Genomic DNA, 27,698 nt, shown 5'->3' on the forward strand with positions numbered 1-27,698 from the left:
TTGACAACTACAATTTCTGGGATCCCTGTTTGCGTGTCTTAAAATTCGAGCTTCGGAGACCAAGAGAATCAGACGGCACAGGAAAAAGTATGCGACTTTTTTGTTTTTTCTTTTGTCTCTATATACTTATGAATATTGTGTAAGGCAAAGTGAAATCTTATTAAATTTCACACAAAAAATGTTTATTACTACACTTTGCCCCTAAAACGAAGCCATCTCATAGAAATATGGTTCAGAAGTCAAAAAGTTGTACTACTGACGTTTTATTCAAATAAAACTCGGAAATAATAAATATTTCTACTTTTTATTAACTTGTTACTGGACATATTAATGTTAGAAAATTAGAATTTTTTCAAATTTATGGGTTCTTCTCTCCATATAAGTTAATGCTAGGGTACATATTTTTTTAGCTCAATCCTGAACAGTTCTTTCACATATAAACTTACCTTATGTATACCTAGTAATACGTTAATAAAAAGTAAAAATGTATATTTTTACCGAGTTCTACTACTATTTACCGAGTATCTTCTTCTAAGCTTTAAAACATATTTGTACCGAAATAATTATTTTCATTTAGGTATTGAATGAATACATAACAGTAATACATGAATGTAATGACACTGTCATGTATTAATCCAAAATGACATATCACCGCGTTTAAATAATATAGGTACATAAGACCAAAGATAATTGATAGTAATAGAGAGGTAAAGTGTAAGAAAAAAACGTGTCCCTTAGTTTGACAAATAAAACATGGCATTGTACTGCGCAATATCTTTTGTGGTCACTGAATTGTCAAACGTCAACTTTTGACAATCAGAGTTACCGCAAAATGTATGAAGCTATACAGCGCCATCTAGTCTCGTTTACCTGTCAAATTCGAAGCACGAAAATCAATGCATCTTACTCAATCAATGTATGTATGTTTGATAGTCGTTTGCAACATCATACTAATCGTAGCGCCTGACAATAAGCTATCCACGCGATTACTAATGAAGTTGGTATGTTATATTTTATAGTCAGGCGTCTTGAATTACCAATTGCGAAACAAACAAGAAGGGTTCGGCTAAAAAAATAAAGCTTTTAATTTGATTGATGTGAATTTTCCAATACTAATTAGTGTAAAATTATTAGTAAATGAGAACATGCTATGTGGAAAATGGACATTAAAAATATTTTTGAACATTTGTAAAAGACCTCCAAATTTCGATTGTTGTAATTTTTTTATGTCATAAAAACAAAAGTAAAATAGGTACCATTGCCATGAAGGCAAATCTTGCCTTCATTTTATAACTATGCCTCATAATGAGAACAAAAAAGTAGATATAGGATGTTTATTTACTCACCTGCAATAATTTACGGGGTGAATACATAACGCTCATTTATTTCTTGCATAGAAAATGTATGGTGTAATAGTACTTTAGAGTTAAAAAACAGACTATGTATGATTGGTATTTTACCTTATTGTCATCGGAAACACCTTATCAAAATAATCTACCAAAGCGAATATAAGTATATTTACTTCTGTGCGTAACTTCCGGAATCTGTTGACTGATCCATACTTCCTTCACATTGTAGTAAATAGTTCTGAAAAACATGACTACTAGCTGAAGAACTTAATCAGGACCTGAGATATTCCTGATAAGCTCATTACGTTAACACCCAATAAAATAGTTGAACTGTTTTAAGTATTATGCTCTTTACATAAAGTACAAATTGGCGCAGCAGACTTATATTAGGTATATGATTGACACAAACAAATACTCTAGGTATAAAGTTTTGTATTTATACTTTTTTTAGTGATTAGTATTGTTTTAATGAAAATGACATTCAGTTCAGTAATGAGTTTGTTATCACGAGTCGGTTAATCGGTTAGTTTAAAGGTGAACTTTTCGCTATAAATATTTTATTTGCTCGACGAATCTCTTTTATTCGCCTCGTCTATACTAACATCAATTTTCCTGTATATATATTATAATAAAGGTACAATTATAATATAATAAAACGTACTACTATACAAGGCGTGGATTAGGACAAAGAATTTGGCACACCTAACGTTCCTATTTACTATCTTATCATATCTCCACAAGATAAGCCGGTATCAACGAGCACACACAGAACCAGCACTCCAGTTGCCGACCACAATACCCAGGCACCTGTTGTCGCTAAAATCAATAAGATAAGTACATGTGAACACACATATAATGTGATTGAGAAAAAAAGTGAAGTTAAAATGGTTAACGCAAAGTTAGCGTTCTTCGTACTTTTGCTAAGTGCCAGTGTTATAGGACAGGAAGATGTTATAGTTAATGAAAATGAAAGAACTATAGAGGAGGTAGTTCCAGAAGTAGAAAGTGAAGTTGTTATAACAAGTGAAGCTACAAGTCCGAGACCTGATGATGTTGAAAGCGTAGCGCCTGTAGAGATTCTACCAAGGGCGCCTTTAGAAGTGAGGAGTGGGAAATATCAACTGCAAGATGGTCTGAGTGAAGGTCCAGTTGATTTAGAAGCTGTAAATGTCGATGATCCTGCTAATGAGCAGAGTCAGAGGCAGCTTTTGAACCCCACAACTACTTCGGCCACTAACAACGAATACGGTAAGTATCTATGGACTGTTGTCCTTTCTCAGATTAAACAATCAATAATTACCCTTTAAAGTTGTAGTAAACTATGTTACTCGTAATATTCCCAAGTGCACGTATAAGGATGGTAATTATTTGATGATTAACATAGCCCATGACTCATACTTAATGGTGATGATTCAGAGGATGCGTCAGTTCATTAAATACATAAATAGAGCCTCCATTGATGCACTGAGATTGTGTTACTTCTAAATAAAATGCATACTTACTCTACTCGCTTGTTTCAATTGTAGTATTTTTAGTACCTTAATGTGAGATCAGAGTTAGTCGGGTAGCTTTACATCTTCTCAAATTTTGAATTCTTTGAACTTACTTAATTTAGGGATTTAAAGCCAACCAAAGTGTTAATTTTATGGAGCAAAATTAATGAAACCTAATTTTCGTCGCATAATTTATCATTTCATAGTAGGTAATCTTCGATAAGGGCCGCACCTAGCGCCTATAAACCGGCCAATCCAAGAGTCTTGCGTTACTTCTCACTCTTCATTGAGTTTCTGCATCACCTACATTTGGTAGGGTTATAGCAAACAATGTTACCAATTAAAAGATAAAACCCTTTATCAGAGAGATAAACAAAATACGGTTTCAAAATTTGTAGGCGTTAAAATGTAGAATGATTTCATCGTGTTGGTTTAGGGCTTACGTCGGAGAAAAGTGGGTCATTCGAGACTTCATTCGTTACGAGAGGTGGAGATTAGGCGCCATCTGACCAGGGACCGGAAAACCCGTTCATTTGCCTTACCCGTTCGGAATGGGTAACCCCTTCATACGATAAGCTAATCGTTTGGGTAACCCGTTCAACCGGTTACCCTACAATAATGATAACCCGTATTATTCAGATTAACCTAATCGTAACAAGTGGTTACCGCTTACAGGAGCTGATTCGGTTTGTGTTTTGCGTGTACTAACCGGTAACCTTTCGGTTTAGGGTAAGCCTTACCCCTCTCCCGCGCCTTTCCCCCGCCGCTGCGGCACCGCGGGAGAGATGGGCATTACGTAATTGATTCGATAGGTATATTGTAACTACCGACGTAAAAGTACTTTTCGTTAATGTTGACTTACTATATAGATGCTTATTTGTATCCGGTTTATAACAGGTTTTAGTAAGATGGCGGCCACACACTTTGTCATAAAAATCATCATTTTTAGGTTTTAGGGAGTTCCGATTTCGAAAATGATGACGATTTTGGAATTCAAGATGGCGGCCATGCAGTAAGTCATAAAAGTCGCCATGTAAATCGGTTTTTAGGTTTATGGGAGTGCAGATTTAGAAAAAGATGACCATGTTGGAGTCCAAGATGGTGACCATGTACTATGTCATAAAAATCGTCATGGATGTCGTTATATAGGTTTTAGGGAGTGCAGATTTCGAAAATCATGATTATTCATGACTATTTTGGAATCCAAGATGGCGGCCATGCAATTTGTCATAAAAGTCGTAATGGATGGAGTCCAAGATGGTGACCATGTCATAAAAATCGTCTTGGATGTCGTTTTATAGGTTTTAGGGAGTGCAGATTTCTAAAATCATGACTATTTTGGAATCCAAGATGGCGGCCATGCAATTTTTCATAAAAGTCGTCATGGATGTCGTTTTATACGTTTTAGGGAGTGCGGATTTCGAAAATGATGATCATTTTGGAGTCCAAGATGGCGGCCATGCAATTTGTCATAAAAGTCTTCATGGATGTCGTTTTATAGGTTTTAGGGAGTGCGGATTTCGAAAATGATGACCATTTTGGAGTCCAAGATGGCGGCCATGCAATTTGTCATAAAAGTCTTCATGGATGTCGTTTTATAGGTTTAAGGGAGTGCGGATTTCGAAAATCATGACTATTTTGGAATCCAAGATGGCGCCCATGCAATTTGTCATAAAAGTCGTCATGGATGTCGTTTTATACGTTTTAGGGAGTGCAGATTTCGAAAATGATGACTATTTTGGAATCCAAGATGGCGGCCATGCAATTTGTCATAAAAGTCTTCATGGATGTCGTTTTATGGGTTTTAGGGAGTGCGGATTTCGAAAGTCATGACTATTTTGGAATCCAAGATGGCGCCCATGCAATTTGTCATAAAAGTCGTCATGGATGTCGTTTTATTCGTTTTAGGGAGTGCAGATTTCGAAAAAGATGACCATTTTGGAGTCCAAGATAGTGACCATGTACAATGTCATAAAAATCGTCATGGATGTCGTTATATAAGTTTTAGGGAGTGCAGATTTCGAAAATCATGACTATTTTGGAATCCAAGATGGCGGCCATGCTTTTTGTCATAAAAGTCGTCATGGATGGAGTCCAAGATGGTGACCATGTACTATGTCATAAAAATCGTCATGGATGTCGTTTTATAGGTTTTAGGGGGTGCGGATTTCGAAAATGATGACCATTTTGAAATCAAAGATGGCGGCCACACATATTGTCATAAAAGTCATCTTGGTAGTCGTTTTTTAGGTTTTAGGGAGTGCGGATTTCGAAAATCATGACTATTTTGGAATCCAAGATGGCAGCCATGCTTTTTGTCATAAAAGTCGTCATGGATATCGTTTTATAGGTTTTAGGGAGTGCGGATTTGGAAAATGATGACTATTTTGGAATCCAAGATGACGGCCATGTACTATTTAATAAAAGTCATCATGGATGTCGTTTTATAGGTTTTAGGGAGTGCGGATTTCGAAAATGATGACCATTTTGAAATCAAAGATGGCGGCCACATATTTTGTCATAAAAGTCATCATGGAAGTCGTTTTTTAGGTTTTAGGGAGTGCGGATTTCGAAAATCATGACTATTTTGGAATCCAAGATGGCGGCCATGCTTTTTGTCTTAAAAGTCGTCATGGATATCGTTTTATAGGTTTTAGGGAGTGCGGATTTCGAAAATGATGACTATTTTGGAAGCCAAGATGACGGCCACGTACTATTTAATAAAAGTCATCATGGATGTCGTTTTATAGGTTTTAGAGAGTGCGGATTTCGAAAAAGATGATCATTTTGGATTTCATGATGCCGACCATGAAATATGTCAGAAAATTTGTCATGGATGTCGTTGTATAGGTTTTACGGAGTGCGGATTTCGAAAATCATGACTATTTTGGAATCCAAGATGGCGACCATGCAATTTGTCATAAAAGTCGTCATGGATGTCGTTTTGTAGGTTTTAGGGAGTGCGGATTTCGAAAGTCATGACTATTTTGGAATCCAAGATGGCGGCCATGCAACTTGTCATAAAAGTTGTCATGGATGTCGTTTTAAAGGTTTTAGGAAATGTGGTTTTCAAAAATGATGAACCTCAACCATGTGTATCGTAAAGAACTCGTCAAGACATCTAAAATGAGCCTAAACTCGATAGCATTATGGGAAGTCATCGATGAGTTCCGCTGACACCTTCCGATTCCACCATCAGACCTTCGTCACCATGTGTATCGTAAAGAACTCTTCAAGACATTTAAAATGAGCCCTAACTCGATAACATTACTAGTAGTTATCGATGAGTTCCATCAACACCTTCGGATTCCACCATCAGACCCTCGCCAACATGTGTATCGTAAAGAACTCGTGAAGACCTTTAAAATGACCCCAAACTCGATAGCATTACTAGTAGTTATCGATGAGTTCCATCAACACCTTCTGATTCCACCATCAGACCCTCGCCACCATGTCTATCGTAAAGAACTCGTCAAGACATTTAAAATGAGCCCAAATTCGATAGCATTACTAGTAGGTATCGATGAGTTCCATCGATACCTTCCCATACCACCATCAGACCCTCGCCACCATGTGTATCGTAAAGAACTCGTCAAGACCTTTAAAATGAGCCCAAACTCGATAGCATTACTAGTAGTTATCGATGAGTTGCACTGACACCTTCCGATTCCACCATCAGACCCTTGCCACCATGTGTATCGTAAAGAACTCGTCAAGACCTTTAAAATGAGCCCAAACTCGATAGCATTACTAGTAGTTATCGATGAGTTCCACTGACACCTTCCGATTCCACCATCAGACCCTCGCCACCATGTGTATCGTAAAGAACTCGTCAACATATTTAAAATGAGCCCAAACTCGATAGCATTACTAGTAGTTATCGATGAGTTCCATCGATACCTTCCCATTCCACCATCAGACCCTCTCCCCCATGTGTATCGTAAAGAACTCGTCAAGACCTTTAAAATGAGCCCTAACTCGATAGCATTACTAGTAGTTATCGATGAGTTGCACTGACACCTTCCGATTCCACCATCAGACCCTTGCCACCATGTGTATCGTAAAGAACTCGTCAAGACCTTTAAAATGAGCCCAAACTCGATAGCATTACTAGTAGTTATCGATGAGTTCCACTGACACCTTCCGATTCCACCATCAGACCCTCGCCACCATGTGTATCGTAAAGAACTCGTCAACATATTTAAAATGAGCCCAAACTCGATAGCATTACTAGTAGTTATCGATGAGTTCCATCGATACCTTCCCATTCCACCATCAGACCCTCTCCCCCATGTGTATCGTAAAGAACTCGTCAAGACCTTTAAAATGAGCCCTAACTCGATAGCATTACTAGTAGTTATCGATGAGTTCCATCGACACCTTCCGATTCCACCATCAGACCCTCTCCACCATGTGTATCGTAAAGAACTCGTCAAGACCTTTAAAATGAGCCCTAACTCGATAAAATTATTAGAAGCCATTGATGAGTTCCACTGACACACGAGATGTGCACAGACAGCTAACGATAAAGAAAGTGACAATAATAGGAGTAATAGGTACTAAACAAAAATATACCAAAATCAATGCAACGCCTTACCATATTAGGTAATTTGCCTTAAACCTTAGCATGTGTTTTGAAATCTACGTTGTGTGCTACTTGACTTAACGTACACTTTTGTTTGAATTAGCAATATTAGGTCGGCAAATTACAAAGCCTTTGACAAATACCGAATGCCGCCGCGCCGCGCCGCGCACTCGCACGTGCACGTAGGGAATGGAACCGCCGTGTTTCGCGTCGGGCGCTACGTTAATAGACCATATGCAATTTACGTAAAAGCTAAAACAGCTTGTTCGTATTTAATCAGCGCTTGAAGCGATAACCCTTTCCCGGGTTTTTAATATCGGTAAGCGCTAACCTGAATTAATTCAAATAAAAGGATTAGCTTCTTAACCGGTAAGCCAATCAAAAGCTTACCGAAATGAAGCGGTTTTTGGAACACAGCTTTACAATAACCCGGGTTTTTGAACGGGTTAGGGTAAGCGGGTCCGGTCCCTGCATCTGACTTTATGCGACCAGCCTAAATAACCGAAAGTTATATATTCTAATAATAAGGCAAATTATCCGGTTTATGGTATTGACTATTCAATTTTCGAATGTCATAATTTGGACAGCGGTGACCAAAGAGTAAAGTAAATATGCGGTGACATTACTAAATTATGACACATACTAACTAAGAACACAACATAAGTGGATGTATATACTACTTACTTGGAAGCTTGTAACAGCATAACTTTTAACCTTGGACCTTGTATGTCTTTGCAAGGTTAATGAATCGTAAGATTCGTAAGTTATCAGTATGGATGATGGTATACGATGGTACATGTTTTAAAAATAAAAACCTTTCATAAAAAGTTGATCCCTTAAAAAACACAACCTCAAAATTGCAATTCCGATAAAATTACAAACATCAAGAGATTGACTATTAGACTTTGATGGTAAGAATTTGTTTAATTTTAAAACTGAAATAATTAGTGCTATCGACGTTATCTTACGATAAATAAGTCTAAAGGTTTGGTTTGGGGAAAACAGGAAAATAGTGAAACCTTACTGAAAATTCTATAAACCTAACATGACCATGGTCATAAAAGTTGAACAACGAAGAGCACTAGATTGTCGTATTTTATACTCCACAAAAACGTACGTATTGACAATAAAGTCGTATACTGGTAATCTGCTATGGTAAACATAAGCAACAGAAGATCAAAAATCAACGTATAAGTACTTCTGTCCGGAGTGTTGCAGATTGTCCCCTGTGTACCTACAGTTCACACTGGACTGTATCCTAAATCTTAATACTTTATACCAAAATGATCCCGTATATTTCAAAAAGGTTAGTTGCCAATAACCTACAATGACCAGACTAGTGTCCTTAAATTGGCTAGTGAGTCAATGGTCGAGCGTTTCATAACGTCTAAGATAAAACCCAGTCTCAAAAATTGACCAAAGTTTTCTGCAAAAAAAACACGAACACACTTTGACCCACACATTATGATGGTCTTCCTATACGATACGATACGATAAATTAATTATTGGGACAGTAAATAGTGAAACTAAGATAAAATCGAAGGAGTTCGAGACCGGAAACCGACGCAAGTCTTAGGAACACATTATTGTGGGATATTAAAAACCAGTGTGGAAGACAAAACAGTTTAGGTTTAAGTACTAAAAATCAAGTGATTTAACTGGCGAAAAGGGAAATTCATCTTAAAACCTAGTATTGCTGCTAATTGTTCACCTAACTACTTACTTTTTAAGTTAAGCTACATTTACAACCCTTATAAATAAATAACATTTCAATATCCATGCTGGTGCCTTTTTTAAAGTATTCAAGACACCTGGTATAACGAGGCAACCGCTCTTCCACAAAAGGTTAACAATTCTAAATCTTACATGACTTATATTATACATAAATAAACTAATAAAATCGATGTAGGTACGGTTAACCAATTTGATTCCTAGGCCACTATACAACCATGTCATAATGACTTCTACGACAATGCTTATTGAGTGATGCATGTCATGTATAGAGTAGTTAAAGCGACAAGGTTCTATAGTGGCCTAGGACTCAAATTGGTTGACTGTACATGCTTGTGTGTTTTCCTGGAATGCCACATTATTCACCCTTATCTTAATCAAACATCGTGGCGTGCCACCGATTGAGTCACAACCTGTACAAATATCTACTTAATTGTGAAATCACTGAGCAAACAAGATTGTAAGATACAGGTCATTCATAACTTCTGATCCATATTTACTCTTTTGTATCGTCTTCTTCTCTTGTAATCCTTGTCTTTTGAATCTACGTAACTAATCGTAGTATTTACCGTCGCCATAAAACCGTTTACAAGTTCTTTCATCTCTCTTCTAAGCCCTTAGCACACGGAGCGTAAGCGTAAGCGTAAGCGTATCGTAAAAACGTTACGAGTACGAGACGCGTAGAATTCTGGGCACCAAGCGTCGCGTAAACGTAATCGTTTTATAAGTGAAATCTCACTATATAGTTGAAGTTGAAATCATGGCGACGCCGACGAGATCTGACGCCAGTGACGTCAGATCTCGTCGGCGAGTGTATCGACAATCTTAGTTTTTCGTTGGTTGATGACCTTACCTATAAAAGTTGCTCAAAATTTACCTACTACAAAGCGCTCACAACAAAGAGCACTCCATAAGAGTACACAAGTTCTATTAGGATCATCATAGATGAGACTGATGTAGCCTTTCAAGTGTCTGACACCTTGTGACCTATACCTATCGAAATCGTTAAACTGACATTGACAATAGACTTCAATAAGCAGGCACTACCCTCACAAAGTTGACACACGCTCCGTGGGATCTGTTCGTCTACATATCTATACTTAAAAAATATAGCAATAGGTACAAAATAAATATTAATACTGTATGTTCTGACATACAAAAAAGTCAAAATTCAGTGTGTTAATCCATGCCAACTAGTACCTATAAGAGAATAAGTAGAGGTCAGTAAGTACAGGCCCACTTAATCGCTAATAAGCGTTGGTAGCCTAACGGTAAGAGCCTACGACTTTCAATCCGGAGGTCGCGAGTTCAAAGCCCGGCTCGTACCAATGAGTTTTTCGGAACTTTTGTACGATATATCATTTGATATTTACCAAACAGTTTTCGGTGAAAGAAAATATCGTGAGGACACAGGACTAATCCCAATAAATCCTAGTTTCCCCTCTGGGTTGAAAGGTCAGATGGCAGTCGCTTACGTAAAAACTAGTGCGTACGCCAATTCTCGGGATTAGTTGCCATGCGGACCCCAGGCTCCCGTGAGCCGTGGCAATAAGCCGGGACAAACGCTAGAAAGAAGAAGATCTACTTAATCGCTGATGATTTTTAATTATAATTTTACTAAAATGGGGATTTAATTTATGTGACAATAATTTGGTGGCGCAAAATGATAATTTGCCGTTAATACCTATATTAGTATATTAACGGCAAATTATATTTAGTGATCCGTTAAAAATAATTCTTTTGGAGGCCGGATATAGTAATTATTATCTTTTTTCATTGAGACACAATAACAAGTAGAATCCAAACAAAGAGGTGCTGCGGGGTAGGCTGACATCATCCATACTAGGAACGTTCAACCTGTCAGCGATTAGATATCGTTATCGAGTGATATCATGAGTTGTAAGCTGAAGTCGATACAAAGCTTCGCTGTAAATAGAGAATCAATAATTGATATGATGGGCATTTAAGTTTATTAGCAGAATTTAAATTTAATTGCAGAAACTATTATCCACAGAAATTCTTAAGTAGCTGGTTAATAAAATAAGAGATTGTGAAGGGATGAAAGGCACTCATTTCTGTCGAGATAGTTTGGCGCTCGGATGCAGTGAGATTTCATTGCTTATCGTAAAAAAAAAAAAAAAACATACTTGGAAAGTAAAATGCTCTAGTGCACACTTTGTAGAACAACAATGACCCTCTTTCGGAGCATGAGAAATGAAAAATAAATTTTCTAACAACTTTAAAATCGACCTTATGGCAGTTTCTGTGGCAGGTAATTTTGGCTCAACAAAGTAACTAGTTCCTTGCATAGCCATAGGTCGGTTGTTATCTATTAAATTCTATAAACATCTACAAAAAATAATAGGTATAATGTCTTGTTGATATTACTAGCAACATAATATTATTGTTGCTTTGATAATGAGTACATAGTCATTAACTGCACGTATCTTATTGAAAACAATAAATATTTATATTCACAGAACATTGTCAACATGCACGAATGATAAATTTACTAAAATAGCGCTTATATTTTTGCAATTTCGTCAATGGGAGATGATTTTAAAACACCCAAATTTAAATGAACAACACCTACTTTTGTAATTATTTCGTTTTTTCCATTTTTTACTCTTTCACTTTCAGCCCACATCGACGGACGCGTTCTCCCGGCAACCAGCTACCAGAACAATGGGCAGCCGTACGTCATCACCAACGCGCGTCTCCAGCAGATCCGGGGCAATTTTCTTTACTGGTTCTACGACCAGGGTGGCAGCGAGAACCTCGGGGATTACCAGAGGGATATTCATACTTCTACGCCGCAGATTCATAAGAATTTCAACTTCCAACTACCGTTCTTCGGATTTAGATTTAACTATACCCGGGTGAGTTGTGTTTGTATTTCATTGCAATTTTCGAGTTAGTTAACATATCCAATACAATTTCTAGTCGGTGCAGTTCTCTCCACCTTTCTATTTATATTATTAAACCAACTTTTAAAAGTTTTTAAATTTTATAAATCCGTGATCGGGTTATTTTAGGTTTTCCCATGTTTTACTTGTTTATTTTATATTAAATTCAAGTAGGTAAGTAAAAAAAATGTCAGAGACCTAATTTTAAATGATCCAGCCTTTTTTAACAGCTCTTTCTAGCTCTCTGCTGCTTTTGATATACTGGTTGATTTTCCTAAAATTCTAAAATATTCAAAATATACAATCCAGCAATGACAACTAACGACATAATGATTTAACGACCTGTCCGTGTCTTCACAGATATCCATGAACGGCTACATCCAGTTCAGCGACCCTCCGGACCACTACACGTACCCTCTATCCTTCCCCGTTCGAGACTGGCCACAGATTAACGACCCCTCGTTCATCGGTATCTTCTTCAGCAAGTGCCGAATTGGCAGCATGAGACCTGAGGAGCCGGATCCAAGACGCCCTGGTGTCTATTTCAGGATGGACAGGGACTTGCAGGTAGATTCGATTTGTAGTCGCTTCCTAAGCTACAAACATCTCCTATCTGGTACGGTCGTTGTGACTTTGGCCATACCATTTTAAAACCAATTCAAAATTTGCAGCATTTCGAGGCCTTGAGGCAAAGAACCCAAAAACTCTATAACTTTAGGTTCCTTTATGTTTGTTTTGATTTGGCATATCTAATGACAGGTTTTTTTAAAACGATTGCAACACCATTCCCCAACTTATACCAAATTCAAGTATGTTAAGTTATTTAGGTTATTCTCTAAGGGATCATCGTATTTACAGACCCGCACAGACCAGCTAGGCGTGGAGATGCGCGAGCGCATCACATGGGACGTACGCGAGGGCGTCATCGGCTCCGAGACTTTCTTCCCCAAGCACGCGATCACCATCACCTGGAAGAACATGTCCTTCGCCGGTGGTATCGACAACTCTTTGTTCGTGGTTAGTTTCAGCTTTTAAAGGTCTACACTGAGTCTATGACTCTTTTTTTTCTTATTCATTGATCGCTCTTGTGATACCGTAAGTAAATAAAATTACCCTCCACATCAGCTTTCAGCTCATGATAGGTACCACCATGATAGCTACTGAACGGAATTTTTCATCTAGTGCGTACCTGCTCAAGTCGGATGATTACGTGGAAATTTTATTTATATGCTTCTTTATTTCTACATATGTTTTACATCATAACTGTATATTTTACGATGTTTCTTTATAATTATTTAGACAAACACATTCCAAATGGTTCTCGCGACCGACGAAGTGTTCACCTATGCCATCTTCAACTACTTGGAGATCAACTGGAGCTCGCACACCGAGGCTGGTGGTGATACCACGAACGGAGAGGGCGGTGTTCCTGCTTATGTAAGTCAATATCCATGGCGACTACTAAAAAAAATCTTATGTGAAATGATTTGGTCATAGATAGATTTTTCGTACCATGTATTGTATACCTAATACTGTTTAGACACTGATTTCAACCTTTTGCGATTATGGTAAGAAAACTAAGAAAATATACGAGATGGTTATCTAAGTATATATTATAGCAAAAATATGGGCATTTTGTTTATGTTATTAACATGCAAAATAAGGTACAGTTCAAAGCGTTCTTGTTCCACTTACCTCGTTGAGGTAAGTGGAACAAATTGCCTCGTTCCTTGGAACGAGCTAAACTCCGCCCCTCTCATAGAGATAACCAATCCCCTCCCCGCCCCTCTCATAGGATGCATCTGTCTATAGACCATTAAAAACCTCTAAAATGAATTATCTTCACATTATTTCAGATTGGATTCAACGCCGGAAACGGAACCCAGAGCTACGAATACAAACCATACTCTCAAGCTTCAGTGCTCAGAGATCTCACAGGACGAGGCTGGGCCAACGGCTTCCCTGGTCGACACATATTTAGGATAGACGAAAAAATACTTATGGGAACGTGCAATAAAGACATAGGTGAAACTCGTCTATATATTAAAGTCCGTCTAAGCTAACTCAGCACCGATTTAAGCAGATCAAAGTGAGGGATCGTCATTGCCACACTTCAAATTGTCATTGCAAATACCGTGCAGCATGCAGTTAGCTTGGTCCGGCTCTATCAAGTATCAGATAACATGCTAGTCATTTTCCATTTTACTGTGAACAAGTCTGTTCACAGCGTCATAGGTACTTATAAGATTTAGATTAGAGTCCTAATACGCAAGAAACATCTTATAAGTACCTGCTCCTTAAACGGACCGTCCAGTTTGATGGAAATGCTTTTCCCTCAATTTTTTTCTGCTTCCTCTATAATATATTAAGTAAACTAATGAGTTTGTTTTTCACAGATGGAGCCAATCTTCCCCTAATGTTCGCTCCAGAGAGCGGCAATATGTTGGGAGGCACCATTGTCAACATCACCGGCCCCTGTTTCAACCCTGACGATAGAATTACCTGTCGATTTGACACGGAAGCCGTCATCGGTGCCGTGGTCGACAAAAACAGGGCTGTATGTGTGCAGCCCCGTTTCTGGCATAACGGCTATGCGAGATTTGAGATTGCGATCAATAACGAGCCTTATAAGTGGAAAGGAAAATACTTTGTAGGTAAGGATTTCGATTGTCAGACTAAATATACATCTAAAATATGTCTGTTATATCATGATTATTTAAGTTTTACTTCAACCTTACACCTACCATCACATAAATATTTCGTTTATTAATTTTGCCGACTGCCAATTAATATTGCCTTGATTCAGGGCCAGAATGTTTCCGTACATTTTCTTATAATTGTTCTCAAATTGCTTACAGAAACCCCTGCAACAGCCACAGAAAAGATTTTCTTCACCGACAATTCTGTCCATGAACGCTATCCGTCAGAAATTAAAATTACTTGGGATCGCTTCAACTTGACTTCTAACTTAAACGTGCAACTGCAAATCGGGTTGTGGGGCTACAAGGAGGTCACCATCCGACCCCAATTGGAGTTCATTGACATGATAGAGACCGGCGTTTCGAATACAGGCGAATACGTTATCAATCCTCAGAACTTTAGGACCAGGGAGAATTTCTTGCATCAGGACATGCAATTTGGTTTCCTGCAGATCAATTTAACCACTCCTGAAGTCTACAAAGGCGTTTCTATTTCTCCGTAAGTAATAATCTCATAGATAGGTACTTTACCATTCTGAAGATATAAAGCTTTTTTTTAAAGATGATAATCTATATTTGACAATTATATTCACAGGGTTCTATGGAGTCGACCGATACCGCTTGGTTGGTACTTCGCCCCACAGTGGGAGAGACTCCACGGACAGCGCTGGTCCCAAACCATGTGCAACAACTGGCTCAGAACCGACCGGTTCCTCAAGAACTTTGCCTCGCAAGTCCCAGTATGCCCCTGCACTTTGGAACACGCTTTGCTGGACAAGGGCAGATTCATGCCTGATCTCGCTTGCGATAAGGATACTAATCCCACTTGTAGATATCACTGGGGCGCGATACATTGTGTCAGGAGTAGTGGTCCTAGGTAAGATCATCTTACAAAGTCGATTTTACGACACTGAGTAACCTCAGTGAATTCTCAGATAAGCTGGTTACGAACGATGCAATCTTACGTATGGCAAATATAAAAGTACACAACGTAAAAACACGTAAATTTGAGACTTAGCATCAAATGATTCTATGCTCGAGATCCGTACAAATTATTATAGTAAGTTACGACATTATTCCAAGTTATCAATGAATAGTTAAGTTATTTTTATTTTATCAGTGATCAAATACCTACTCAGTAAATTTAATTTTAATGTCTAGTCATGAATCTTTATGTTATACACCTAATTTTTTTTAAAAATTTATTGTATTTAAATATGGATCAATGTGGTCTGGAATAAAAGATTTATTATTATTTATTAAAGTAATTGTAATATTTTCTAGCGCGGAAGGATCGGGTCAACAATGTTGTTATGACAAGAATGGTTTCCTGATGATGTCGTACGACCAAATGTGGGGTTCCAGACCCTTGCGTTCCCACGATTTCGGTTTCACTCCATACAATGAAGCTAACAAGGTAACAAAGTCGTGTGAAAATACTATAATTTCTTAATTATTATTATGTATAGAAAATTAGAATTTTAGAAAAATATTCTGTTTCTAGGTCCCATCACTTTCCAATTGGTTCCACGACATGATTCCATTCTACCAATGTTGTATGTGGCAAGAAGAACAGGCGGTTGGCTGTGAAACATTTAGGTAAGTTGTAAATTATAGTTTCATTAACTTCTCTCTTCTCTTACTATCCTTCGCAATTAGAGTCTGTTCGGAAAGAGCAGAGTCGTGGAATTTATTGGGCCCCATACATTCCACGACTCTTCTCTTTCCGCACAGACTCTATCTATTATTCCCACCACGTCGTCTGCTTTATTTCTTATATTTTTAACATTACAACACCAGATCTTTGAGAAATAAATTCATCTATTTTCTCTTCATTCTTACTTTTTATCTGTCTGCAGGGATTTTCACTTTTAGATTAACTACTGCTACTGTTACCGGTTAATAACATGTAAAACGATTTTGTACACAGATTTGAACGACGCCCATCACAGGACTGCGTGGCCTACCAGGCCCCTGGAGTTGCGGGTATTTTCGGTGACCCACACATTGTTACTTTCGACGATCTCCAGTACACGTTTAATGGAAAAGGTAATTTTGTTAATAATTGAGATTAGTATCCAAGAAAGCATTCATCCTCTAACTCTTTATTTTATAGCGCTATCTTAATTCAAGTCAAGAAGCCTGGCATCGACCCGGTAAACTAACGGAAATTTTCTTTCTATTCCGTGAGCAAAACGCACTTGCAAGTTGCAAGCAAACAGCATCGTAAAAAGCCCAAAATAATTTTTGTTGTCTGTACTTAATTCACAACGTTTAATTCTTCTATTATTTTGTACAGGTGAATACGTGCTAGTGAGAGTAGACCAGCCTCAAATTAAGCTGGACGTACAAGGACGATTCGAGCAAGTGTCGCGCAACATCTACGGACAAGTCAATGCCACACACCTCACCTCTGTCGTGGCGGCTTCTAACAACTCCGTGCCAATTGAGGTACCATATTCTACATAGATAACTAACAGTTTGTAAACCTTATTAGAAGAATATAAGGTCCACATATGCTCAATTAAGACTGTTGCTATTAGTATAGACAAAGTTTATATAAGTGACCTTTGAGGAGCTTATCTCTTTGCGTTTTTAAAGACCTTCCATAGCTTGTGAGTACAAGAATCGAATTTTTAATGACACACCGCATGACCTCTTTGATTTTACGACCGCTATGAAATTTGTTAAAATAAGTTTGATTTTCCGCACTGGGCACTTTTCAAATATCTAATAATCCAAAGATGTTATTGATACTTATTCAATTACCTAAGTATCAACAAGAGTCTGCTTTGATCGGCAAATATTATTATATTTTTTCCGACTGCCTTCTGGATTCTTACATTTGATTTTATACTTATCAGGTTCGCCTCCGACCCTCTCATTCTCAATGGAGGTACAGATTGGACGTGTTTGCAGACAACAAACGTATTTACTTCGACCGATCGGCGCTTCGAGTCCAATACTTCCCTGGTAAGAACAGTTCAGCTCTGTGCGCTACCATAAACTTTGTTTTTACATGGTACACGGTACACAACCAAGTTTTATGTATGTTCCAGGCGTAACGGTATACCAGCCTATGTACATCTTGAACCAGTCAGAGATTGTCATTATGTTTTCGTCTGGCGCTGGTGTCGAGGTCATAGAAAACAAGGGCTTTATGAGCGCTAGGGTTTATCTGCCGTGGACTTATGTGGTAAGCAAAATTATCTACTTGACCGTGGCGCGTGAAGATCACATAGAAGATTCAATTGGAAATTATTACCAAAATTCCAACCGTTATGGAACCATCGAAACATGTCGAGAAGTAGTAGTAGGTAGTAGAAGTAAAGGTTTCTAGTTTATATTTAGAGTAGGTATGAAAGACTGAGTTTTGTGTTAATAATGTGGACATCGACATTCATTGACGGGATTGACGTCTACCTTTGAGAGGCATAAACACTTTATATTTTTTTTATTAGTTTATAATTCATTAATTATTTTTGTGTTATAGAACCAAACGCGAGGATTATTCGGAAACTGGTCCTTCGATATAAATGACGATTTCACGAGACCGGATGGGATGATTACGCCGGTGGATCTGAACAACTTCCAGTCGGCGCACAGAGACTTCGCCCAATACTGTAAGTTGTGCCAGTAAAAAGATCCCCCACTACACTGGGAATGGCACTAAATATGTGACATAAGCAAACCAAGCGGGCATAATGCTTATTCTTTAGATTAATAGAGTCAGACCAAGCTAAGTTGTCAACGATTTTGATAGCCCAGCCTGTGCAAGTGTTCAGTAAACGTCATAATTTCATAGAAGTTTGTCGTTTTAAATAGCACTTTCACTGTCTGGGCTATCAAAACGGCTGCTAACTTATCTTGGTCTGACTCCTTTACGTTTTATATAAATCAGTGTGCACAGTTATCACCAATTCATATCGGCACCAAAATGTGGTAATATAATGACTAATGTTTTACCTCACCAGGGCAACTAGGCGACAGAGAAGTAAAGGACATAGGTGTGGCCCTATTCACGCGAGAATACGGTCGGACTGCCGCCTACTATAACGATAATCAATTTATACCGAACTTCATAAAAGAACCGGCGGACTTCCTCCCGGTGAACAGATCATTCGACGTAGCCAGAGCTATAGAGATCTGTCAGGACTCGTACCAGTGTCGATACGACTACGGTATGACCTTGAATAGGGACATGGCAGAATTCACGAAAAACTATTTGGCCTCTATTGTAAGTATTTACAATTTACTCAAACATTATTCAATAGATACAAGATTTTCAAAAGCCGTATTTGATTCAGTGTTATGTTATCTCCTTTGGGTAACAGAACAAGTTTACATTTTGCCTAGAGAATACACAGTAGTTCACACATACTAGTGTTTTAGGCTCAACATTTTTTTTGGCACAAACACATTCATATACCATTCCCGAAACTACTATTTTTAGGGTTCCGTAGTCGACTAATAACCCTTATAGTTTCGCCATGTCCGTCTGTCTTTCTGTCTGTGGGTATATCCGTTCGCAGCTTTGCTACGTGATATTTAGTGCTAGAAAGCTGAAATTTGGCACGAATACATAAATCAGTTACCCCGACAAAGTTGTAAAATAAAAACTAGAAAAATTATTTGAAAGTAGGGATGTTTTTTTTTTCACTTGATCCATATAGTGTGGGGTGTCGTTGACTAGGTATATCAAAAGAATCAAGGTCTTCATGAACCACTGTATTATAAACGTAATATTTTCGGAAATAATCTCACTGAAAGTAAAAATATTGTAAACCCCCCTCCCTCTAACATGGTTCATTGGACACATGTGTATTGTGTCAAAAAATCGTGAAAGTAAAGGTTAGTAAAGACTTTTAAGGAAAACTATATAGCGAACCTGATCGGTTCAGCCTTTTTGGAGTTTCTGCTAAAAGTCTATTTTGTAGTACGGGTAACTACGGAACCCTAAATTGAGCATGGCTCGACATGCTCTTGGCCAGTTTTTATATCAAAACGGTGATTGCTAAAATACTGTGCTAAGATCATGGCTAACAGATACGCTCAATTAACTTCCTATCCACAATCGCGAGACATGCAATTAATCGTTTATATTGGTGCCGTGCATTGTTTGCGTAATTATGATGCACCATGCGGCCAAGGCTGGGTAATAGCTGCTTGGACAGGTCATTTTAGTGCAGTGTGGTCTTGGCTGTTGTTGTGGTAAACTATTTTGAGGTAGTCCTCGCATTTTATTCGTTGTAACTAAATATTTTTTCAATAAGTGATAAGTTATGGAGTTCAGACAGGGGAAGAGAAGGGAGGTCGTACAGTCTAACGACGTCCATGCGAGCAAAGTCACGCGCAGAGCCTAGTATATAAATAAAATAATTCATTTGCAGACCAACATCAAGGAAACCAACAACCGTCGTGTTATAAGCTGTGGTGTGTTAGAGACTCCTCGATTCGGCAGGAAGAGTAACTTCTTCTTCACACCAGGAACAAGGGTGAGTTTAAGTAGTCCATATTGGGGTTATAACATCTGTCCTTTTGCAAGACACTTCCTACTATCTTGCTGCTAAGAGAAACAGGGAAACAATATATATCTTTCTATATCCCTCTCAATAGAAAGTGTCCTGAAAAATGATGGATCTACAAAAACCTCTTATGATTATCTACCCCTCACAACTACTACATTTTTTCTATAATTGATGCGTCCAGATTTAGTGAATGCGCTGCGCAAATATTGCGCGTTTTACAGCTCCTTCCCTTGATTTGAACCTTATGAATGAGAGGGATTTACCAATGTAACAAATTCATTTTCATTTTCAAAGAAGAATAATCATAAGTATTATTATTTTACAATAACGATATTTGTTGTAATAATACCCTAATTTGCAATGTTAGCCTCAATGACTTATGAGTTATATTATAATAAACCTAGGCATTTACATAGGAAGTGAATAATAATGAATTAGTCACCGCCTAGCAAACTGGAAGGAGGTTCACGGTCAGGAAAGTAATATGACAAGATTTAATATCAGACACAATATGCCCGACCAACATGGCAATATAAAAATTCTGAAAGTTGTGCTTAGCTTTTCATACATTTGCTTCAGACAATCAGCCTGTTTCTTTATACCATGTCGGTGGCTACCCATTTAAAGTACCTACCCATAGCCATACTATCGAAAACCACGACAGGGAGTTAATTTCACACCAGAAGCGCTCGCAAAAAAAAAACAGCTGAAATAAACTGCACAAAGCGCGTCATTTAGGTCTCAGGGGGTGTGACTGTCTGAATAAAGGCACAGTCATATAAGATTCTTTTGACAAAAACTTATTTCCAATTTTGATTGGGCCCTACCAACACAGTGCCGGCCGCATCCGTCGAGTCGACCGGTCGGTCCGCCCGTATTACACGAGTTGGATGACTGATGGATGACAAATAGTTATTTTTCCTGTTTAGGTCAACTTCGAGTGTAACCAGGACTTCATTTTGATCGGCGACAAGCGTCGTGTGTGTGAAGAGAACGGCCGATGGAACTTGCCCGACTATGGGTACACCGAGTGCTTACGTAAGTTTTTGAACATATTCTGTTTCATGTATGGCACTTATCTTATATAAGTTTTTCCCATTTTTACTAAGTCTTATGTAAGAGAAACATAGTTTATTTTGCTCGGGACAAGGGAAACAGTATGAGGATTCCCTACAAGTGTTTCTCTTGCCCCAATGTTCCTCTTAGTCCATGTAGCCTCATATCATCATGACGTCTTACTAGCAATTTTAGTGAGATGAAACTAAGTTTCTCCTTATGTGGTTCAAACGAAGGCAGTTTACAATGTTCATTAGTCTAGCTTATTTCATAACATTTAACAAAGAATCGAGCTAAATGTCCCCAGTTCTCCACTAATTTGTAGAATTTGACATAAAATAAGCGTAAATTCTCTCATATCCAGGTAACCAGGAGTACTCGCAACGCGCCCTATTTTTGACGTGGGGCGTCATAGTAGCCGTTATTCTACCGCTAGGCCTCCTCATTTGTCTCTTCTGGTTCTGGTGCTGGTTCAAACCGCGCTCCGAAGGCAAACAGGGATTCCGTTTCGAAGACATTCCGCGCTCGAAATCTGCCTCGCGACTTAATCTCAGATCAGCCTCAATGGGAAACCTAACTGATACTATGAAATCATCCACGCTCCGTAGCGATTCGGATGTCAAACCAAAACTACCCGATACTCCCACAGAAGAACAGCCTCTTGCTAAAGCCAATATCACTAGAGCAGCCCCTCTCCCACCTGAGCCTCAGGACGGTGAGAGCTCTGGAATAGGTTACACAGATTCCAATAAAAGTGACTCAGGCAAATCAGACAAATCCTCTTTACCCAAAAAGCGTAGAGGCTATGACAAAACTTACCGCACTCACGAGCCTCTACCCAACGCTCCTGATGTAGAGTTCCCTGAAAAACTATGGGACCTATCTGAGGAAGACTTGCTTTCCCTTACTTCACCATCTGATTCGGGGTCTAACCGAGATTCGACTTTAACTCGTCCTGCAAAGGACATAGAGTACGTTAGCAAACCTCGTCAGACCGGGCGTCACGCTCTTGCCAGTGACTCTGGCTATTCTACTAAGGATGGTTCAGAAGATCCGTACTCCCCTAAGTACGAAGGGCAGTACAGCCCTATTTCGTCGCATTATTCTCCGACTTACTCTGAAATTTATTCCCCACCGATCAGTCCTACTTCTGATATAAGTCCAAAAAATACTTTTAACAAAACTGGTCTGCCAGAAGCTCCTAAGAGTGCTCCAGCAGACGAAATAAAGACTTTCACCCTTCCACCCAAGAGGGGTAAATCGGTTGAGACTTTAATTGATCCACCTGCTAGCGAGGTTCCCACTTTCAGTAGTCGCTCAACAATGGTTTAGTACCTAACGAGCTTTGTCATACTTAGGATCTTGTAAAATCTTTTTAATCAAAGATATTTACAGATTAATGGCTCGTAGTTGTAATAGAGTTGCATCCACTGCCCGAACAAAATGACAATTCTGTAGGAGTACAGGGCTTTATTATTAAAATAATTATAAATATTCTAGATCTAGTTTTGATTTTAAGAATACCGCACACCGATATACATAGCATTTTCGCAATTAAGTATTATTTAAATTAAATCGTTGGTATCTTTTGTTTCCCATTGTTGTTGACTGTGTGTTGTGAGTCTATTATATTGTTAATTTTATTTTATTTTTTTGTTTTATTACAGTATTTTGTGAAAAAGTATTAAACATATTTGAGATACATGTTTGTCACAGTAAGAGGAAATTTCTGTTCCGAATAACGGTAGAATAATGACCATTATGATTCATGTCTTTATTTTTTATATAAGAAAGCAAGAACTTGACTCCCATTCTGCCACAAATTGTGGAATAGAAATTTTCTCTGGCATGTGATGAGTTTTTATTACCTTATGAGTGGAATCAGTACTTGCTTTCTTATCTTCTGTACACAAAGGAATTGAGGTCACATGAACCAGGTGAGTGGATAGTACCATTATTTGTGCCTTTGCTGATAATACAATGTGATAATGGTGATAAAAAAACTGATATTTACGATGCCATTGTAGTAGGTACATTTGAGAATAACAAATGACTGCTCATATAATAATAAGTATAATTACAAGCAACATCCAGTACCTAGAACAATTTAAACTATAAATCTTATATATTATAAAATCAATTCTCAAAGACGGAAAAAACGAAAACGATCTAGATTAGATAGCTGGATAGGTTTCATTCGACAATGATAATTCGTCCACCGATGTTTTCTCAGCCATATATATAAATAGGTTATTCAAAATATGATAAGTAACCACTTGGACTAGTGAAGATTTTACCATCGATCGCCCACACTGTTAACTGCCTATCGGTCGTCCTTATTACAAAAGGCATAAGGTCCACCGATGGACAAGAGTATTGGGTACTTGACACATGTTGAATATTATAACAAAATCTAGTTAAATGGATAGAAAATGAGCCATCCATTATAAAAAAGTGGAATTTAAAAAATTATATTGAGATTATAAAAAAATACAAGGCTCCGAAGTTTAAAAAAAAAAAATTTTTCTTTCAAAAATAGGAACGAAAATGGTACCATTCGATTCCTTACATTTTAATGAAAAATAAATTGTATGACAAATACATATGATGATGATGATGAAAATGGCAATTTCCTTGATCTTCCATACATTTAGGACAGACTTATATGATGTGACGTCACATCACAATATCATTTTGTTAGAGGCATTTCAAGCGTCGACTGCGAGCGTCACTCTCATTTCTGACCTTTGTGTTGCTTAAATGCCATGAGTCCTATATAGACATTTGATCCTCAGGAAAATCAAGATTGTTTGACTTTATTTACAAAAAACAGTCAAGTAGCCAAATAGCTAAGTTGGCAGCGATTTTGATAGCCCAGACGGTGCAAGTGTTATTTAAACGTCATAATCTCATAGAAGTTTAAAATAACACTCGCACCATCTGGGCTATCAAATCGCTGCTAACTTAGTTTGGCCCAAGTCTAACAGATAAAGTTTGTTTTAGGAAACCTTTTTTTTCCACTCGCAGAAAACGCTTTTATAAATTTAAGTTTTCTAGAATTTTAGCTTTATGGGGCATAATATGGGCCTCGGGTTATAGGCTCAGACTTATTTATAAGGTTGATCTTGAAATATAAGAATACAGTGGACTCAATCATAAAGTACCTATCATTCGTAGGCTTATATAAAAATCAACTGGCACTGTTGTCCATATTATACCATCTAATAGCTGGACCTTAAACAGCAAAAAGGATTACTTACCTAACGTTTACGGATAACTTCCACAGGCAAGCAGGAGTACTCCTCACGAACCCTTGGAGCCACGTGGGGAATCATCACCGCCGTCATGTTGCCCATCGTCATCGTGCTCATCTGCATCGGCTGGCGCATCCTCAAGCGAAGGAAGGCTGAGGAGAAGGAGGAGATCGATTATATGATCAAGTAAGCATGTTTCTTGTGGCGTAAAGTCTTAAACCAAATAATTAGGTAGTTTTCTGTCAACTGTGTCAGGTATTCTTCCTTTAAAGTATGTCTTTAACGTAAAGTACCCAATTTGTGTAGACCCCGACCACACTATGTCGACCTCTAAGTTTCACGTGAAGTATGGCGCGGTCATATATTGTCACTGCCAAGATTGCCGTCTTTGCAAAAGTAGCGAGATCGGCTTCTTGTCCTGAATTGTGTGTTTCACGACCTTACCACACCATTGAAAGACTATCGTAATTTATTGCCTTTGTGTTGTTCATAGAAAACCAGCACCAGAAACATCAAACTAACTGTGCACCTGACTAACATCCCATTTTCCTCAGGACCCGAGCCATCGACCCCGACGAATCCGTCAAAGTCAACTCTGACGACGAAAGCATACCCTACAAGAAGGAGTCTGCAGAAGACAGCCCGCTGCCGACGGAGCCAGTGAAAGTTGAAGACGCTCCGTTTAACTACGGCGTGTATCCGGCTCAACCGTTCCAAGCGCGAACCTTCGACCCAGCGGGCTATAGCGCACAGCCCTACAATGAATCGGGACTGCCTGAGACTGAAGTAGGTTTGCCAGACCCTGAGGTCCGGTTGCCTGAAACTAGCCAGTCTAAAAATCAGGAGAGACCATGGTCTGGGGAAACAGAAATTAATTAGGGATGTTTATTGTGTAGTTAGATTTTAAGGCAACCTAAACCTATCTTTTATAAAATTAAATAAATTTCGACCGAATCACTTGGTCTGACCTATGTTTTAATTATATGTCCTCTATTTTTACATACCTACATTCAAAGATTAAATATACTTACTTACCTATAAGTAAGTACATATTTTTGTAATTTATATTTATCATATACCTATACATTTTGTGTTTTTGTCGATTTACTTATTTTTATAGAACTTTAATATATAAGAAGGTTTAATATGAATAGCTTTTACTACTTACTACTACTGCTGTGAGTGAATGATAATATTTATGAGTAGGTAGATTGTCGTACGATCCCACCCTAACTTTTTGTAGTCTTTATTTTTAGGTCTCTAGCCATGGCATCATATAATTGTATAATTTTAAATTTAAATATTGTAAGCTCATGTCATCCCTTTGCCGATCCTAGTGGTAATCACGACAGATAAAAGAGGATTTTATTTAATTAATTTTTTTTCATAATATTTTTGCAATGTTTTGTGTGCCATTATATATTTTCTTAAAGGAAACTTTAGAAACTTAACCAAAACTACATGTTTTAAATTTTTTTGAGTAAATAAAAACATTCTAGCCTAAAGTCCTTTTTATTCTCTTTTTCCATTATTATTTTAAATCTGCTACCACCTTTAGTTTATTTATTTTTGGTTCAACCGAGTTGAATATCGATATATAAGAATCCGAAAGGCCCTGCAATGCAATCGAACTTATAAAATAAGGCCGCCATTTTGAATTTCGTCATTTTTGGTCCGATGGTGTTAAAAATTAATTAGTACATAGAACCTACAATAATGATGAATATCTAATAATGGATGCCTACAGTTTGGTTTGGCCCATAACTGTCTCATTTTAATCATAAACCGAGATAATCATACTGTCTTTGTCTTACGCTAATACTAGCAGCCAAAGAAAGGGATAAGTATAATTTTCCTGGTTCTTGCTGACTGACAAATTGTGTTTGCCCGACGATATATGTAGGTATATGTGATTATTGTGATGCGGGCTTTCCACTAAAAAAGGGTAATGAGCGGAAACGGAGCTAGCGAACTGAGCGGACCGGAGGAAATTAGCTGTGCGCTTCCACTAAAAAAGAGTTTCAGCATTTGCCTTCCACTGCCAGCGGATCTTGCGGAGCGAGCGAGGCTGGAAATTGAGGCTGGGTCAGATGAGCGAGTTTGTGAGCTTCCATTAGAAGCGGACTTTGCGGAGTAACCTGGCAGCCAGTATCAGACGAACCGTCGCAGAAACAAGTACTGCACCTTTCTTGAGAAGGTATCGCTTGATGTTGGCCCAATACCTTTCAATCGGGCGAAGTTCTGGGCAATTTGGCGGGTTCATGTTTTTCGCATTATAAATAACATTCTCATTATCAAGCAAATTTAAAGTGGCTTGACATCTTTTTTATCCCCTCGGCGATAATCCTTGTCATTAACATTCCATAAACAAGGATACGCACGAACAGCTTCAATAAATAACTCCATGTTCCGCAAGGTTCCGGCGAGTACTAGACCGTGAAGGGGTAGGGGTGGTTGTAGGGGGCGGGGGTCTGAGCGGAGTCCGTTCAAAACTAGCGCGCGACGCCATGACGCAGCGAACCCATTTTAACTCGCTCAGTCCGCTCCGCTTACTCGCACGCGCGGTGGATGTACTTGTATGAAAATCAGTGTTGCTAGTCGAGCGGACTCCATGCGGATTCCGCTCGACTCTTCGAACTCTTTTGTGACTCTTTGAACTCGTTTAGTCCGCTTCGCTCACTCTTATTCAGTGGAAGCAGAGATATGCAGTTCGCCATTGCTAGTTAAAAGGACTCCGTACGGAGCCCGTTCCGCTCGCAGTGGAAGGCGGGCATGAGGATGTATACTTTGGCTAACCCACTTTGTCAGTAGAAAAAGGCGTGAAATTCAAATTTTCTATGGGACGATAACCCTTTGCGCAATTTTTTTTTATTTGCCTCTTTTTTCTGCTAACGGAAATGCAAAGAAATGGCTTGACAGACTATACACCGACCCCCGATAATTGGAAGGGTGCGTCCCTGAGCTTAAATTAAGTTATAAATTAAGTAACCTCTCAAAGACACGGTATTCTTATTAACTCCGTTTCGGAGATAATCAATAATTATTTTTTATATAAGGGGAGTGTGGACACTTGCCTTAGGTCCTGTTTATATATTGA

At 38.3% G+C, this 27,698-nt stretch overlaps 1 protein-coding gene across 3 annotated transcripts; it reads left to right on the forward strand.

Annotated features, from left to right (window-relative positions):
• The first annotated feature begins 1,898 nt into the window (after positions 1-1,898).
• LOC133524950 (protein mesh) lies at positions 1,899-26,106 on the forward strand. Of its 3 annotated transcripts, XM_061861112.1 has the most exons (22): positions 1,906-2,597; positions 11,799-12,037; positions 12,425-12,631; positions 12,923-13,081; positions 13,364-13,501; positions 13,921-14,089; positions 14,461-14,718; positions 14,923-15,262; positions 15,359-15,640; positions 16,048-16,180; positions 16,268-16,362; positions 16,694-16,812; positions 17,063-17,214; positions 17,628-17,736; positions 17,823-17,959; positions 18,257-18,386; positions 18,738-19,000; positions 20,154-20,258; positions 21,221-21,329; positions 21,712-22,602; positions 24,634-24,787; positions 25,156-26,106. In XM_061861112.1, the coding sequence occupies exons 1-22, from the start codon at positions 2,234-2,236 to the stop codon at positions 25,478-25,480; spliced, it is 4,878 nt and encodes a 1,625-aa protein (XP_061717096.1). In that variant the 5' UTR covers positions 1,906-2,233; the 3' UTR covers positions 25,481-26,106. The 3 variants fall into 3 exon arrangements, with proteins under 3 accessions (XP_061717095.1, XP_061717096.1, XP_061717094.1); XM_061861111.1 differs by lacking the exon at positions 21,712-22,602 and having other exon boundaries at positions 1,899-2,597; positions 25,095-25,235; XM_061861110.1 differs by lacking the exon at positions 21,712-22,602 and having other exon boundaries at positions 1,907-2,597.
• Positions 26,107-27,698: the final 1,592 nt, after the last annotated feature.

This window comes from Cydia pomonella, chromosome 14 (genome assembly GCF_033807575.1).
Source record: "Cydia pomonella isolate Wapato2018A chromosome 14, ilCydPomo1, whole genome shotgun sequence".
Taxonomy (NCBI): Eukaryota; Metazoa; Arthropoda; class Insecta; order Lepidoptera; family Tortricidae; genus Cydia; species Cydia pomonella.